This window comes from Panthera leo, chromosome D3, assembly GCF_018350215.1.
Source record: "Panthera leo isolate Ple1 chromosome D3, P.leo_Ple1_pat1.1, whole genome shotgun sequence".
NCBI lineage: Eukaryota > Metazoa > Chordata > Mammalia > Carnivora > Felidae > Panthera > Panthera leo.
The window spans coordinates 20416241-20430377 of NC_056690.1; the positions used below are offsets into that span (position 1 = coordinate 20416241).

At 44.6% G+C, this 14137-nt stretch overlaps 1 protein-coding gene and 2 gene segments (V, D, J or C); all 3 read right to left on the minus strand.

Moving 5' to 3' along the window:
- Window positions 1-14137, minus strand: part of LOC122203331 — an 803799-nt gene that overhangs the window by 646508 nt on the left and 143154 nt on the right.
- LOC122203328 (immunoglobulin lambda-1 light chain-like) overlaps window positions 1-14137 on the minus strand; it is an 814466-nt gene that overhangs the window by 623300 nt on the left and 177029 nt on the right. The window lies entirely within an intron of this gene.
- LOC122203340 lies at window positions 9933-10557 on the minus strand. The segment is given in 2 exon segments: window positions 9933-10335; window positions 10447-10557. Coding segments are annotated over 2 exon segments (438 nt in total).

Below are 14137 nucleotides of genomic sequence, written 5' to 3' on the forward strand. Positions count from 1 at the left end.
ATACAAATCAAAACCACACTCAGATACCACCTCACGCCAGTCAGAGTGGCCAAAATGAAGAAATCAGGAGACTATAGATGCTGGAGAGGATGTGGAGAAACAGGAACCCTCTTGCACTGTTGGTGGGAATGCAAATTGGTGCAGCCGCTCTGGAAAGCAGTGTGGAGGTTCCTCAGAAAATTAAAAATAGACCTACCCTATGACCCAGCCATAGCACTGCTAGGAATTTATCCAAGGGATACAGGAGTACTGATGCATAGGGGCACCTGTACCCCAATGTTTATAGCGGCACTCTCAACAATAGCCAAATTATGGAAAGAGCCTAAATGTCCATCAACTGATGAATGGATAAAGAAATTGTGGTTTATATACACAATGGAATACTACGTGGCAATGAGAAAAAATGAAATATGGCCTTTTGTAGCAACATGGATGGAACTGGAGAGTGTGATGCTAAGTGAAATAAGCCATACAGAGAAAGACAGATACCATATGGTTTCACTCTTATGTGGATCCTGAGAAACATAACAGAAACCCATGGGGGAGGGGAAGGAAAAAAAAAAAAAAAAAAAAAAGAGGTTAGAGTGGGAGAGAGCCAAAGCATAGGAGACTGTTAAAGACTGAGAACAAACTGAGGGTTGATGGGGGGTGGGAGGGAGGGCAGGGTGGGTGATGGGTATTGAGGAGGGCACCTTTTGGGATGAGCACTGGGTGTTGTATGGAAACCAATTTGACAGTAAATTTCATATATTAAAAAAAAAAAAAAAAAAAAAAAAAAAAAAAAAAAACCGTAGCAAGTCTAACTTGCTGCCTTGTAAGAAAAGTAGAAACCTCAGACCCTTCAGAGTTCCTGACATACTCAGTTCTACTTTCTTGTACAAAAGAAGAGTAATACAGGGGCTGAAAACTCAGATGCCTAATATGCTCAGTAGGTGATATAAATAAATGAAGCAAACCAGATGGGAGATGGTGACCAACTGCAGAGTTCATTCCTTGTTGAAAAGGTACAACTGCTACTCCAACTGATTACTATAGACCCAGTGCTGCCAAACTATTTGGTTTTTTAATGAGAAATCAAACCTTTTATATATAAGTAATACCCAAACTCTGATTAATTAAAAAATCCTAATGCATGTTATGAGCTCAACAAATATGGATCACCATTGTCATAGATATTGCTACCTTAGTACCTTTGTCTGCAGGTTAGATGCCAAAAGACAGAGATCTAGTGTCTTCTGCTTATGGACCGCACCAGATAATCCATTAATGAATTTCGTGTTTTCCCGCATTTCAAATCTGTTTCATATTTACAGAAAACACACAGTCGGTGCTGTCACAATTTGTTCTTTAGACTCACCCAGACTTTTTGAGCAACTTTTGGGAGAGAACGTGACAAGAATATACAGGGCAGCAGAGAAATTCAGGAAAAAGAAATTAAACAATAAAATTCTCAAGATCAGACCTAAAAAAAAAAAAAAAATAAAAATAAAAATAAATAAATAAATAAATATTTATACGCTAGAGCACACGGTTCTATGTTAACCAAGAGTCGATGACTAGAAGTGTGTATGTGCGCATGTAACTGTATCTTATGTTTTATTTATATGTAGTTTGTGTTTCATACATTTTTATATGTACACATATATGTACGTGTGTGTATATATATATATATATATATATATATATATATATATATACATATACACATATATATGTGTGTATATATATGATACAAATCCCAGGAGATATATCCTAGTTGTATTGTCATGAACAGTGCAGAGATGTATTAGATAAACCACTGGGGAAAATAATTGTGTGAATATTTACATATGAGTAGAACCTTGTGTGACACAGAGAAGGACTAGAGAAGGACCTGGTGTGAGTAATTATAATACATTGCACACGGAGAAAGGAGGGCTTAGAGCACCAGGAACTTCTGGGTCACGGGACTGAGCTCTGTCGGCTAGTAAGGTCTGTCTGGAAGATACCTGTTCGGGTATTTTCCTTCTGGCCTGCCTCACAGCCCTGTCCTCTCAGTGCCAGTGTGAACAGGCCACCGCTGACCCCGGTCTTGGTCACCCAGCTGCTCTGACAACACACAACATCCCTAGAGGACACTCTGACCTTTGCAGATGGATATTTGAGTTTTCAGTATTCAGGGAAGGAGCATGAGTAGATCCTCTTCTGGGTGCTTGGAATGGAGATATTAATTTTCTTCAGGTCACTGACAACGTCCCGGCTGGTCAACATAGGGCTTATTTTACAATGTTTATGTTCCTGGATATATTAGTGTTCCCTGACATTGGGTTTGCTTGCTGCGGGGGCCTGGCATCGCTACCAGTCTCCGATCTAAATTTGTTTTAATGTTTATTTTTTTTTAGAGAGAGAGGACAGAGAGAAAGAAAAAAGAGAGACATAGAGAGAGAGAGAGAGCAGGGAGGTAGAGAGAGAGAGCGGGAGACGCAGAATCAAAAGCAAGCTCCAGGCTCTGATTCTGTGGCACAGAGCCCCAGGCAAGGCTTCGGCTCACGAACCACGAGATCAAGACCTGAGCCAAAGTCTGATGCTTAACTGACTGAGCCATCCAGGCACCCCTACCAGTCTCCAATCGAAACCAATTTCAAAGCCTCATATTTCCCTAGTTCACTCCCGGTTCATATGTGATAAAAAGTCCATGGGGGTTATCCTTGAACTTTGAATACGTTTTGCTGTTGTTGCTGTATTGTGAGAGTCTCCTGTTATCCCACCACCTCCATGGTACAGGCTCTGGGGCATCTGAAGTCTCTGTTTGTCAAAAGACTACCTGTTCTCTGTAGAGAAGTATCCACTGAATTCCCAATCTGGGTTTTGACCAGGCCTTTATACTTAGTCTGGAATTTATTTTCTTCTCTGGTATACTTATGACCCGTTTGCCTCTCTATTGGTCCGGTTTTGTAAGGGTTCTCAGGATGAACATTGATATAAACCATTATACAGTACAAGGGAATCTATCTTCTTAGAAATTTGTTCTCTGCTCATCCATTTAGGGGAATTCAGGAAAGGCAATCCCACTCACATTCAACCCTATTATCTTTATTTGGTAAATGTTCCATGGGTTAACAGTGAAAAGACAACAAAATGTCTAGATTTTTTCCAGTAATACCAGGGTTCTCTGGACAAGGTAGGATGGGTTCATCGGCTTTTTTCTCTAAAATAGTGAGATTCCTTTCAGCATCATTGCAGGCCGAGTCAGAGGGAAAACAAAGACAGAGAAAGCCTAGAACACATGCAGTTACACTCTACTGGTTTCACCCTGGTAATTACATCGGCAACAGTCTCATTTCCAAATAGGTTCTCATCCTGAAACATGGGAGTTTTTAGAAGATTTAATCACATGAATTGTTGGAGACACAATTCAACGCGTAACAATTAATATCCACAGTTTATTCAGATTTTCTTAGTTTTTCCCTAATGTCCTTTTTCTGTTGTATGATCCAGTTTATGATTCTTTGTGACATTGAGTTGTGAATTGTCCTTAAGCTTCTCTTACTGTGACACTTCTTCAGACTGTCCCTCTTGTTGGTGCCTTTGTGCATACTTACTGAGTGGGGGTTATGCCTGACGTCATTCAAGCCAAGGGTTTACACCTGTTCCATGAAATCTCTGCACGGGAATGTGTCTCATCTGATTCCATTTATTTATATCATCAGTTAACAATATGGACGACAGACATATGTGTAGACACTGAGTTACAACCCAATCCTTTTACGTTCCTGTGGTTGAAATTTTTCTAGTTTTGCCTCATGGGGGCCCTTTAAGTTGGCTCGTGAGCTCTTAGACAAACCCTGTCCTTGTGTGTGTGCGCACACGGGTATGTGTGGTGGTTGTGCGCTGATGTGCTTGCGTTTGTTTGGGAGACAATGCCAGACAATGACAGAGTGTCATTGAAGTGCCATTAGTATCATATAGAATAATTCTGTGGCTCAGAGTGTTTTCCTCTGTTCACACGATTCATTCTTTTTAAGCGTTTATCACCCCCACGACCTACAGATGTTTGCAGAGTTTTGCTTCTTCCAATGTTGGATATAATTATCAAATTATTTATAAAAGTGGCACCTCCTTGGTGACTTCTTAGTTGGTTCCTGGTTTAGGTGATTATTTTAAACCTAGAATAAATATCCATGTGCCAAGTTTAGGTTGCTTTCAGGGTTTAGTGATTAGGAATCAGTTGTTATAAACATTGAAGTGCAGGGTTTTTCCTGTGGACAAAGGTTTTGAAACCTATCTTCATAATTTTAAATTTTAAATTGGCAGTTTTTCACATATAATAGTTAAGAAGAAGAGACTAGCCACTGCCATGGAGATAATAGTACCAGATGCAAATAAGGCTTATATATTCTTCAGTCACCACATGGGTAGAGTTCAGAGAAAAAATAAAAATGCCTCATTTATTTTTATATCAGAAGGAAAAATTGATATGATCAGGCCTAGAAGTAAAATACCTCAGCTGATAAAACAAGAGATTTGTCTTCCATCAAGACTCTGTGTCGGAAGGGTTTTCTGAGAGTGACTTTGAGGACAGAAAGGATAGGAGGAACCTCACTCACGGTGGTGCCCTTGCATGGACCTGCGCCCAAGTCAACAGCCACGGAATGAGCAGAATCACAGGCTAAGCTGAGGAGACAACTGCTGATGTGTTTCCCTCTTTACAGATGAGTAACTAGGTTTTTGTCTCACTTCCCCACAGGCCTGGACCACTGTGTAAGCACTGCCACTGCTGTACCACGATGAGCAGTAATAATCAGCCTCGTCCTCGGCCTGGAGCCCAGTGATGGTCAGGGTGCCTGTGCTGCCAGACTTGGAGCCGGAGAATCGATCAGGGACCCCTGAGGGTCGGTTGTTATTATTATAGATGATGGTTTTGGGGGCCATTCCTGGGATTTGTTGGTACCAATCCACGTAACTACCAACTCCAGTGCAGGAGATAGTGACCCTCTGGCCCAGGGCCCCAGACACTGAAGATGGTTGATTCGGCCCCGACTGAGCCCAAATCCCTGGAAAGAGAAACAACAGAGAGGATATTCCTGGGGTCTAGAGACAAGAGGAGGAATCAGGCCCACACTTGTGCTTCCAGGACCCCTTCCCGTGTCCCCACATCGAGTCACCTGTGCAGTGAGCGAGGAGGGTGAGGAGGAGAGGGGACCAGGCCATGGTGGAGGTCAGCACCGATCCTGCCTTCTGTTGCCTCACAGCTGAGCAGAGTCTCCCTTCACCTCTCCCTTCACCTCTTCATCTGTTGAGAGGGGGAGGGCCCAACCATGCAAATGCGACCCCCCTGTTTTCTGACTCCTCACTGACTTCTTTAGGTGCCTCTGTCTGAGGATGTCAGGGGGATGGGAAGGGTGGGGGCAATTTCAGGGCAGCGGGTGGGGAGGTCACAGATGTGAGGCCTGAGCAGAGGGCACAGGCAGTGGCAGGTGACAGTTCTCATCTCTGATCTACCGTGACCCCTCAGAAACAGGCCTTGAGTGCCCCTTAGCGTCCAGACACAGACATGTCATTGTATGACATGAGCAGAGCCCATCAGAGACCACTTCTGCCTCCCCACTGCTCTAGCCACTCTCCTCTACCTAAGTGTTAGACCAGGTCTCCCCATATGTGGCCCCCCATCACCTCAGGGCAGATTCTCTGTTCTACTCAGACTCCTGGGGTTGAGACTGTCCATGGCTCTCTTGACTGTTCATGGGTCAGGCCTGAGGAGTTGTCTCTACACACATTCCTCTAACAGTAAAGGTGTACCAATAGGGGAAGGAGTTAAATGAATATGACAGCAGACACAGGGCTCCAGGCGCCCGTGCCAATGCACGAAGCAGCAGAGAGTGGAGGGCAACTCCCATGGGGGCCTTTGGCAATTGGGACCGTACCGGTTAGATCGTTCTTAGATGTGCTTCTTACCCAGATGGAGTGTGTTGATTCACACTCTATCCCGGCATCTATGTCAATGTGCTCATTGTCAGACGTCTGAGTCATTCCAGTTTTCTCTCCCAAAGTGCATCAGGAAATATCAGTGAGATCCTAAGGATCCCATTTGGGGCATCTGCTCTAGGATTCATGTATATTCTTTCTGAATTCCTTCCCAAATCCATGGTAGCTCTGTTCCGCAGACCTTGCAAAGGACTGTTTTCAGCCTATGTCTTCCCTGGTGGTCAAGAGGAACTTGAATGACTTTCTGGTGTTTTTATTCTATGGCATGAATCGATGTGTCTCCTGAGAACAATACCACATTTGTTTTCATGACTACAGCTTTGTAATATAATTTGAAAGTGCGAAGTATGGTGTCTCGAGGTTTGTTCCTTCTCAAGATTGCTTTGGCAGTTTGGGGTCTTTTCTGGTCCTATACAAAATTCAGGGATTTTTTTTTATCTCTGTGGAAAACTTCATTGGAATTTTTATGGGTATTGCATTGAATTCATAGAGTGCTTTGGGCAGTGTGGATATTTTAGCATTATATTTATTGTGGAAATCCCTGGATTTAGGAATTACCTGAAGGCTGTGTGTGAGGTCTACATGTTTGTCTAAGATGACCTCCATCTCTGTGCTTAAAAATGTGGATGGATTATCATGATTCAAATGATAGAAGAGATACTAGTTTTGGCAATAAGGTAAAGAATGTGGATATGTGCATTTTTCCTTTTTTTCACTGATGTATTCTTTAAAAATCAAAAACCTTTCCTGAGCACCAGCGAAGTATCGTTAAGCTACAGACACTCAGTGTTGCAAGGACAAACAAAACTGTCAAGGTTGTGGGGCATGTTGGGTTTTCATGTGACTCACTATGACAGACAAGGAGGAGATGTTTGTTTTGAGGTATCTCATGGGAAGGATTAAATATTTATACGCTAGAGCACACGGTTCTATGTTAACCAAGAGTCGATGACTAGAAGTGTGTATGTGCATATATAACTGTATCTTATGTTTTATTTATACGTAGTTTGTGTTTCATACATTTTTATATATACACATATATATGTATATGTGTGTATATATATGATACAAATCCCAGGAGATATATCCTAGTTGTATTGTCATGAACAGTGCAGAGATGGATTAGATAAACCACTGGGGAAAATAATTGTGTGAATATTTACATATGAGTAGAACCTTGTGTGACACAGAGAAGGACTAGAGAAGGATCTGGTGTGAGTAATTATAATACATTGCACACTGAGAAAGGAAGGCTTAGAGCACCAGGAACTTCTGGGTCATGGGACTGAGCTCTGTCGGGTAGTAAGGTCTGTCTGGAAAATACCTGTTCAGGTATTTTCCTGCTGACCTGCCTCACAGCCCAGTCCTGTCATTGCCAGTGTGAACAGGCCACCGCTGACCCCGGTCCTGGTCACCCAGCTGCTTTGACAACACACAGCATCCCTAGAGGACACTCTGACCTTTGCAGATGGATATTTGAGCTTTCAGTATTCAGGGAAGGAGCATGAGTAGATCCTCTTCCGGGTGCTTGGGATGGAGACATTAATTTTCTTCAGGTCACTAACAACGTCCAGGCTGGTCAACATAGGGCTTATTTTACAATGTTTATGTTCCTGGACATATTAGTGTTCCCTGACATTGGGTTTCTTGCTGCAGGGGCCTGGCATCACTACCAGTCTCTGATCTAAATTTGTTTTAAAGTTTATTTTTTTTTAAGAGAGAGAGGACAGAGAGAAAGAAAAAAGAGAGACATAGAGAGAGAGAGAGAGCAGGGAGGTAGAGAGAGAGAGCGGGAGACGCAGAATCAAAAGCAAGCTCCAGGCTCTGATTCTGTGGCACAGATCCCCAGGCAAGGCTTCGGCTCACAAAACACGAGATCATGACCTGAGCCAAAGTCTGATGCTTAACCGACTGAGTCATCCAGGCACCCCTACCAGTCTCCAATCAAGACCAATTTCAAGGCCTCATATTTCCTAGGTTCACTCCTGGTTCATATGTGATAAAAAGTCCATGGGGGTTATCCTTGAACTTTGAATACTTTTTGCTGTTGTTGCTGTATTGTGAGAGTCTCCTGTTATCCCACCACCTCCATGGTACAGGCTCTGGGGCATCTGAAGTCTCTGTTTGTCAAAAGACTACCTGTTCTCCGCAGAGAAGTATCCACTGTACTTAATTCCCAATCTGGGTTTTGACCAGGCCTTTATACTTAGTCTGGAATTTATTTTCTTCTCTGGTATACTTATGACCCATTTGCCTCTCTATTGGTCCAGTTTTGTAAGTGTTCTCAGGATGAACATTGATATAAACCATTATACAGTACAAGGGAATCTATCTTCTTAGAAATTTTTCTCTGCTCATCCATCAAGGGGAATTCAGGAAAGGGAATCCCACTCACATTCAACCTTATTATCTTTATTTGGTAAATGTTCCATGGGTTAGCAGTGAAAAGACAACAAAATGTCTAGATTTTTTCCGGTAATACCAGGGTTCTCTGGACAAGGTAGGATGGGTTCATAGGCTTTTTTCTCTAAAATAGTGAGATTCCTTTCAGCATCATTGCAGGCCGAGTCAGAGGAAAAACAAAGACAGAGAAAGCCTAGAACACATGCAGTTACACTTTACTGGTCTCACCCTGGTAATTACATCTGCAACAGTCTCATTTCCAAATAGGTTCTCATCCTGAAAAATGGGAGTTTTTAGAAGATTTAATCACATGAATTGTTGGAGACACAATTCAACGCGTAACAATTAATATCCACAGTTTATTCAGATTTTCTTAGTTTTTTCCTAATGTCCTTTTTCTGCAGTAAATCCAGTTTAAGATTCTTTGTGACATTCAGTTGTGAATTGTCCTTAAGCTTTTCTTACTGTGACACATCTTCAGACAGTCCCTCTTGTTGGTGCCTTTGTCCATACTTACTGAGTGGGGGTTATGCCTGACATCATTCAAGCCAAGGGTTTACACCTGTTCCATGAAATCTCTGCACGGGAATGTGTCTCATGTGATTCCATTTATTTATACCATCAGTTAACAATATGGACGGCAGACATATGTGTAGACACTGAGTTACAACCCAATCCTTTTATGTTCCTGTGGTTGAAATCTTTCTAGTTTTGCCTCATGGGGGCCCTTTAAGTTGGCTCGTGAGCTCTTAGACACACCCTGTCCTTGTGTGTGTGCGCACACGGGTATGTGTGGTGGTTGTGCACTGATTTGCTTGCGTTTGTTTGGGAGACAATGACAGACAATGACAGAGTGTCATTAAGTGCCATTAGTATCATATAGAATAATTCTGTGGCTCAGAGTGTTTTCCTCTGTCACATGATTAATTCTTTTTCAGCGTTTAGCACCCCCGCGACCTACAGATGTTTGCAGAGTTTTGCTTCTTCCAATGTTGGATATAATTATCAAATTATTTATAAAAGTGGCACCTCCTTGGTGACCTCTTAGTTGGTTCCTGGTTTGGGTGAGTATTTTAAACCTAGAATAAATATCCATGTGCCAAGCTTAGGGTGCTTTCAGGCTTTAGTGATGAGGAATCAGTTGTTATAAACATTGAAGTGCAGAGATTTTCCTATGGACAAAGGTTTTGAAACTTATCTTCATAATTTTATAATTTTAAATTGGCAGTTTTTCACAAATAATAGATAAGAAGAGGAGACTTGCCACTGCCATGGAGATAATAGTACCAGATGCAAATAAGGCTGACTTATTCTTCAGGCACCACAAGGGTGGAGTTCAGAGGAAAACTGAAAATGCTTCATTTATTTTTATATCAGAAGGAAAAATTGATATGATCAGGCCTAGAAGTAAAATACCTCAGCTGATAAAACAAGAGATTTGTCTTCCATCAAGAGTCTGTGTCGGAAGGGTTTTCTGAGAGTGACTTTGAGGACAGAAAGGACAGGAGGAACCTCACTCACGGAGGTGCCCTTGCATGGACCTGCGTCCAAGTCATCAGCCACGGAATGAGCAGAATCACAGGCTAAGCTGAGGAGACAACTGCTGATGTGTTTCCCTCTTTACAGATGAGTAACTAGGTTTTTGTCTCACTTCCCCACAGGCCTGGACCACTGTGTAAGCACTGCCACTGCTGTACCACGATGAGCAGTAATAATCAGCCTCGTCCTCAGCCTGGAGCCCAGTGATGGTCAGGGTGCCTGTGCTGCCAGACTTGGAGCCGGAGAATCGATCAGGGACCCCTGAGGGTCGGTTGTTATTATTATAGATGATGGTTTTGGGGGCCATTCCTGGGATTTGTTGGTACCAACCCACGTAACTACCAACTCCAGTGCAGGAGATAGTGACCCTCTGGCCCAGGGCCCCAGACACTGAAGATGGTTGATTCGGCCCCGACTGAGCCCAAATCCCTGGAAAGAGAAACAACAGAGAGGATATTCCTGGGGTCTAGAGACAAGAGGAGGAATCAGGCCCACACTTGTGCTTCCAGGACCCCTTCCCGTGTCCCCACATCGAGTCACCTGTGCAGTGAGCGAGGAGGGTGAGGAGGAGAGGGGACCAGGCCATGGTGGAGGTCAGCACCGATCCTGCCTTCTGTTGCCTCACAGCTGAGCAGAGTCTCCCTTCACCTCTCCCTTCACCTCTTCATCTGTTGAGAGGGGGAGGGCCCAACCATGCAAATGCGACCCCCCTGTTTTCTGACTCCTCACTGACTTCTTTAGGTGCCTCTGTCTGAGGATGTCAGGGGGATGGGCAGGGTGGGGGCAATTTCAGGGCAGGGGTGGGGAGGTCACAGATGTGAGGCCTGAGCAGAGGGCACAGGCAGTGGCAGGTGGCAGTTCTCATCTCTGATCTACCGTGACCCCTCAGAAACAGGCCTTGAGTGCCCCTTAGTGTCCAGACACAGACAAGTCATTGTATGACTTTAGCAGAGCCCATCAGAGACCACTTCTGCCTCCCTACTGCTCTAGCCACTCTCCTCTACCTGTTAGGCCAGGTCTCCCCACGTGGCCCCCCATCACCTCAGGGCAGATTCTCTGTTCTACTCAGACTCCTGGGGGTGAGACTGTCCATGGCTCCCTTGACTGTTCATGGGTCAGGCCTGAGGAGTTGTCTCTACACACATTCCTCTAACAGTAAATGTGTACCAATAGGGGAAGTAGTTAACTGAATATGACAGTGGACACAGGGCTCCAGGCACCCATGCCAATGCAGGGAACAGCAGAGAGCAGAGGGCAGCTCCCATGGGGAAGTTTGGCAGATGGGACCTGACCCCAATGAGATTATTCTTTACATGTGCTTCTTACCCAGGTGGAGTGTGTTGACTCACCCTCTATCCCGGCATCTATGTCAATGTGCTCATTGTCAGACGTCTGAGTCATTCCAGTTTTCTCTCCCAAAGTGCATCAGGAAATATCAGTGAGATCCTAAGGATCCTATTTGGGGCATCTGCTCTAGGATTCATGTATATTCTTTCTGAATTCCCTCCCAAATCCATGGTAGCTCTGTTCCGGAGACCTTGCAAAGGACCGTTTTCAGCCTATGTCTTCCCTGGTGGTCAAGAGGAACTTGAATGACTTTCTGGTGTTTTTATTCTATGGCATCAACCTATGTGTCTCTCGAGAACAATACCGCATTGGTTTTCATGACTACAGCTTTGTAATATAATTTGAAAGTGCAAAGTATGGTGTCTCAAGGTTTGTTCCTTCTCAACATTGCTTTGGCAATTTGGGGTCTTTTCTGGTTCTATACAAAATTTGTTTTTTTTTTAAATTTCTGTGCAAAATGTCATTGGAGTTTTATGGGGATTTCATTGAATTTATAGAGTGCTTTGGGTAGTGTGGACATTTTAGCATTATATTTATTGTGGAGATCCCTGGATAGGAATTACCTGGAGGCTGTGTGTGAGGTCTACGTGTTTGTCTAAGATGACCTCCATCTCTGTGCTTAAAAATGTGGATGGATTATGATGATTCAAATGATAGAAGAGATACTAGTTTTGGCAATAAGGTAAAGAATGTGGATATGTGTATTTTTTCTTTTTTTATTCACTGATGTATTCTTTTTAATTCAAAAACCTTTCCTGGGCACCAGCTAGGTGCCGGTAGACTGCAGACACTCAGTATTGAAAGGACAAACAAAACTGTCAAGGTTGTGGAGCCTGTTGGGTTTTCATCTGACTCACTATGACAGACAAAGAGGAGATGTTTCATGTGACGTATTCAATGGGAAGCATTAAATATTTATAGGACTAGAGCACAGGGTTCTATGTTAATCGAGAGTCGATGACTAGAAGTGTGTGTGTGTGTATAACAATCTTATGTTTTATTTATATGTAGTTTGTGTTTCATATATATATATGTATATATGTATATATATATGTATGTGTATATATACACACACACACATATGTATGATATAAATTCCAGAAGATATATCCTAGATGTAGGATCCTAGATGTTGTCATGAACAGTGCAGAGATGGATTAGATAAACACTGGGGAAAACAATTGTGTGAATATTTACAGGAGGAGTAGAACCTTGTGTGACACTCGGAAGGACTAGAGAAGGATCTGGTGTGAGTAATTATAATACATTGCACACTGAGAAAGGAGGGCTTAGAGCACCAGGAACTTCTGAGTCATGGGATGAGCTCTTTCCTTACAATTCCCAAGCTTCTGCAGGTTCCCAAATATGCAGTCCTGTCTGGAAGGGAAACCCTTCTGGTGCCAGGGACCGAGTCACCTCCAGTGTGTCCCTCACCACTGGGGCTTCCTGGCTGCATCCTGGGATGACTGTGTTGCTGACTATCGCCTATGGGTGCTCTTGGGAAAAGGCAACGTGAGAGGCACATGTCCCTTGTTTCTAATTACAGTGTGTCCTTGAAGAATCTCATGTGCATTCTTGTTAACGGACCCTGCCCCATCAAGTGTGAGGATGGGGGCAGGTGCAGAGGATTATGGGGACTGGCTTGCCTGGGTGGGAAGTGTCCTGACATGACAAAGAGATGGGATGTCTCCTCAGGCCTTCCTGATACAGCCTGTGGAGTGGTGAGCCTGCCCTCTGCACTTCTTATCCCTCAGTGCAGGACACAACTTCCCTGAGGGAGTCACTCACCTGACGTCCCAACAACACAACTATCTAAGTGGTGGGGGGCACCGAGTGATTCACGCTGAGGTAGCCACAGCTCTGAAGTAAGGACTGAGGTGTGGTGGTGCCTGCCACACAGGAGGTAGCACTTGGGGGATCAGAAGCCCCCGACCCTGTGTAGGGATGGGTGGGGTGCCAGGCAGGCTCAAGTCCAGAGGGTCCCTCTCTCTCCTCAACTCCAGTTCCTTCTCCCAGTCCTAAGTGAGTCTGAACTCTGAGACAGCAGGGGGCGCTGGACGTCTGTCCCTGTGCATGAGGGAGGTGCAGGGATGGCTGAGGGGTGTCTCAGCTGGACACCCAGTCCTGGAACCCTGCCTTGTACCCTCTGCTCTATGCTCACCGGGGCCCACATTTGGCTCCCCAGCCCCCACCCCCACCCCCCACTCAGCTGTCACCATATTCAGTGAGTAGGTTTCAGGACCCAAGAGGGGAGTGATTTTCATGAAGGATTCCTCTCTGCTCTCCAAAGTGGGGAGGGGATGAGAGAGGCTTTGTGCAGTTCTCTCACTGGTGGGCTCAGTCAGGGGCACAGCCTGGGCTGTCTCCACCTTGACCTGGACCCCTCTCCTCCTCACCCCCCTTGTTCTCCGCTTAGGTGACTGGCTGTGGAAAGCAAGGCGAGTGATTATGGACTGGCGTGTGCTGGGCTCCTTCTTCCCCTCTTTTGAAGAACAAGCTGGAGGCATTCCCTCAGGACCTGCCTGTCCGTGTCTCCACTGCTCTGTTGCAGGGTCCTGGGCACAGTGTGCCCCGACACAGGAGGCCTCCCTGTCAGGGTTTCAGGGGCAGAAGGTGACCCTCACCTGGATGGGAATTAGCAACAGTGTTGGAGCAAATTATGTGGGCTGCTTCCAAGAGATTTCTCTCAGCGTTACCACAACTGTGGTGCTCAGAAGAAATGGGACCTCGCAGATCTCAGCTTGGTTCTCTGGCTCCCACTCTGGGAACAAGGCCTCTAGGACCTTCTCAGCCTGCAGCCTGAGGATGAGCCTTATTGTTAGTGCTCAACATGGGGCAGAAGCATCAGTTCTGACTTACTGCTGCAGGTCCATGGGGACCTGAG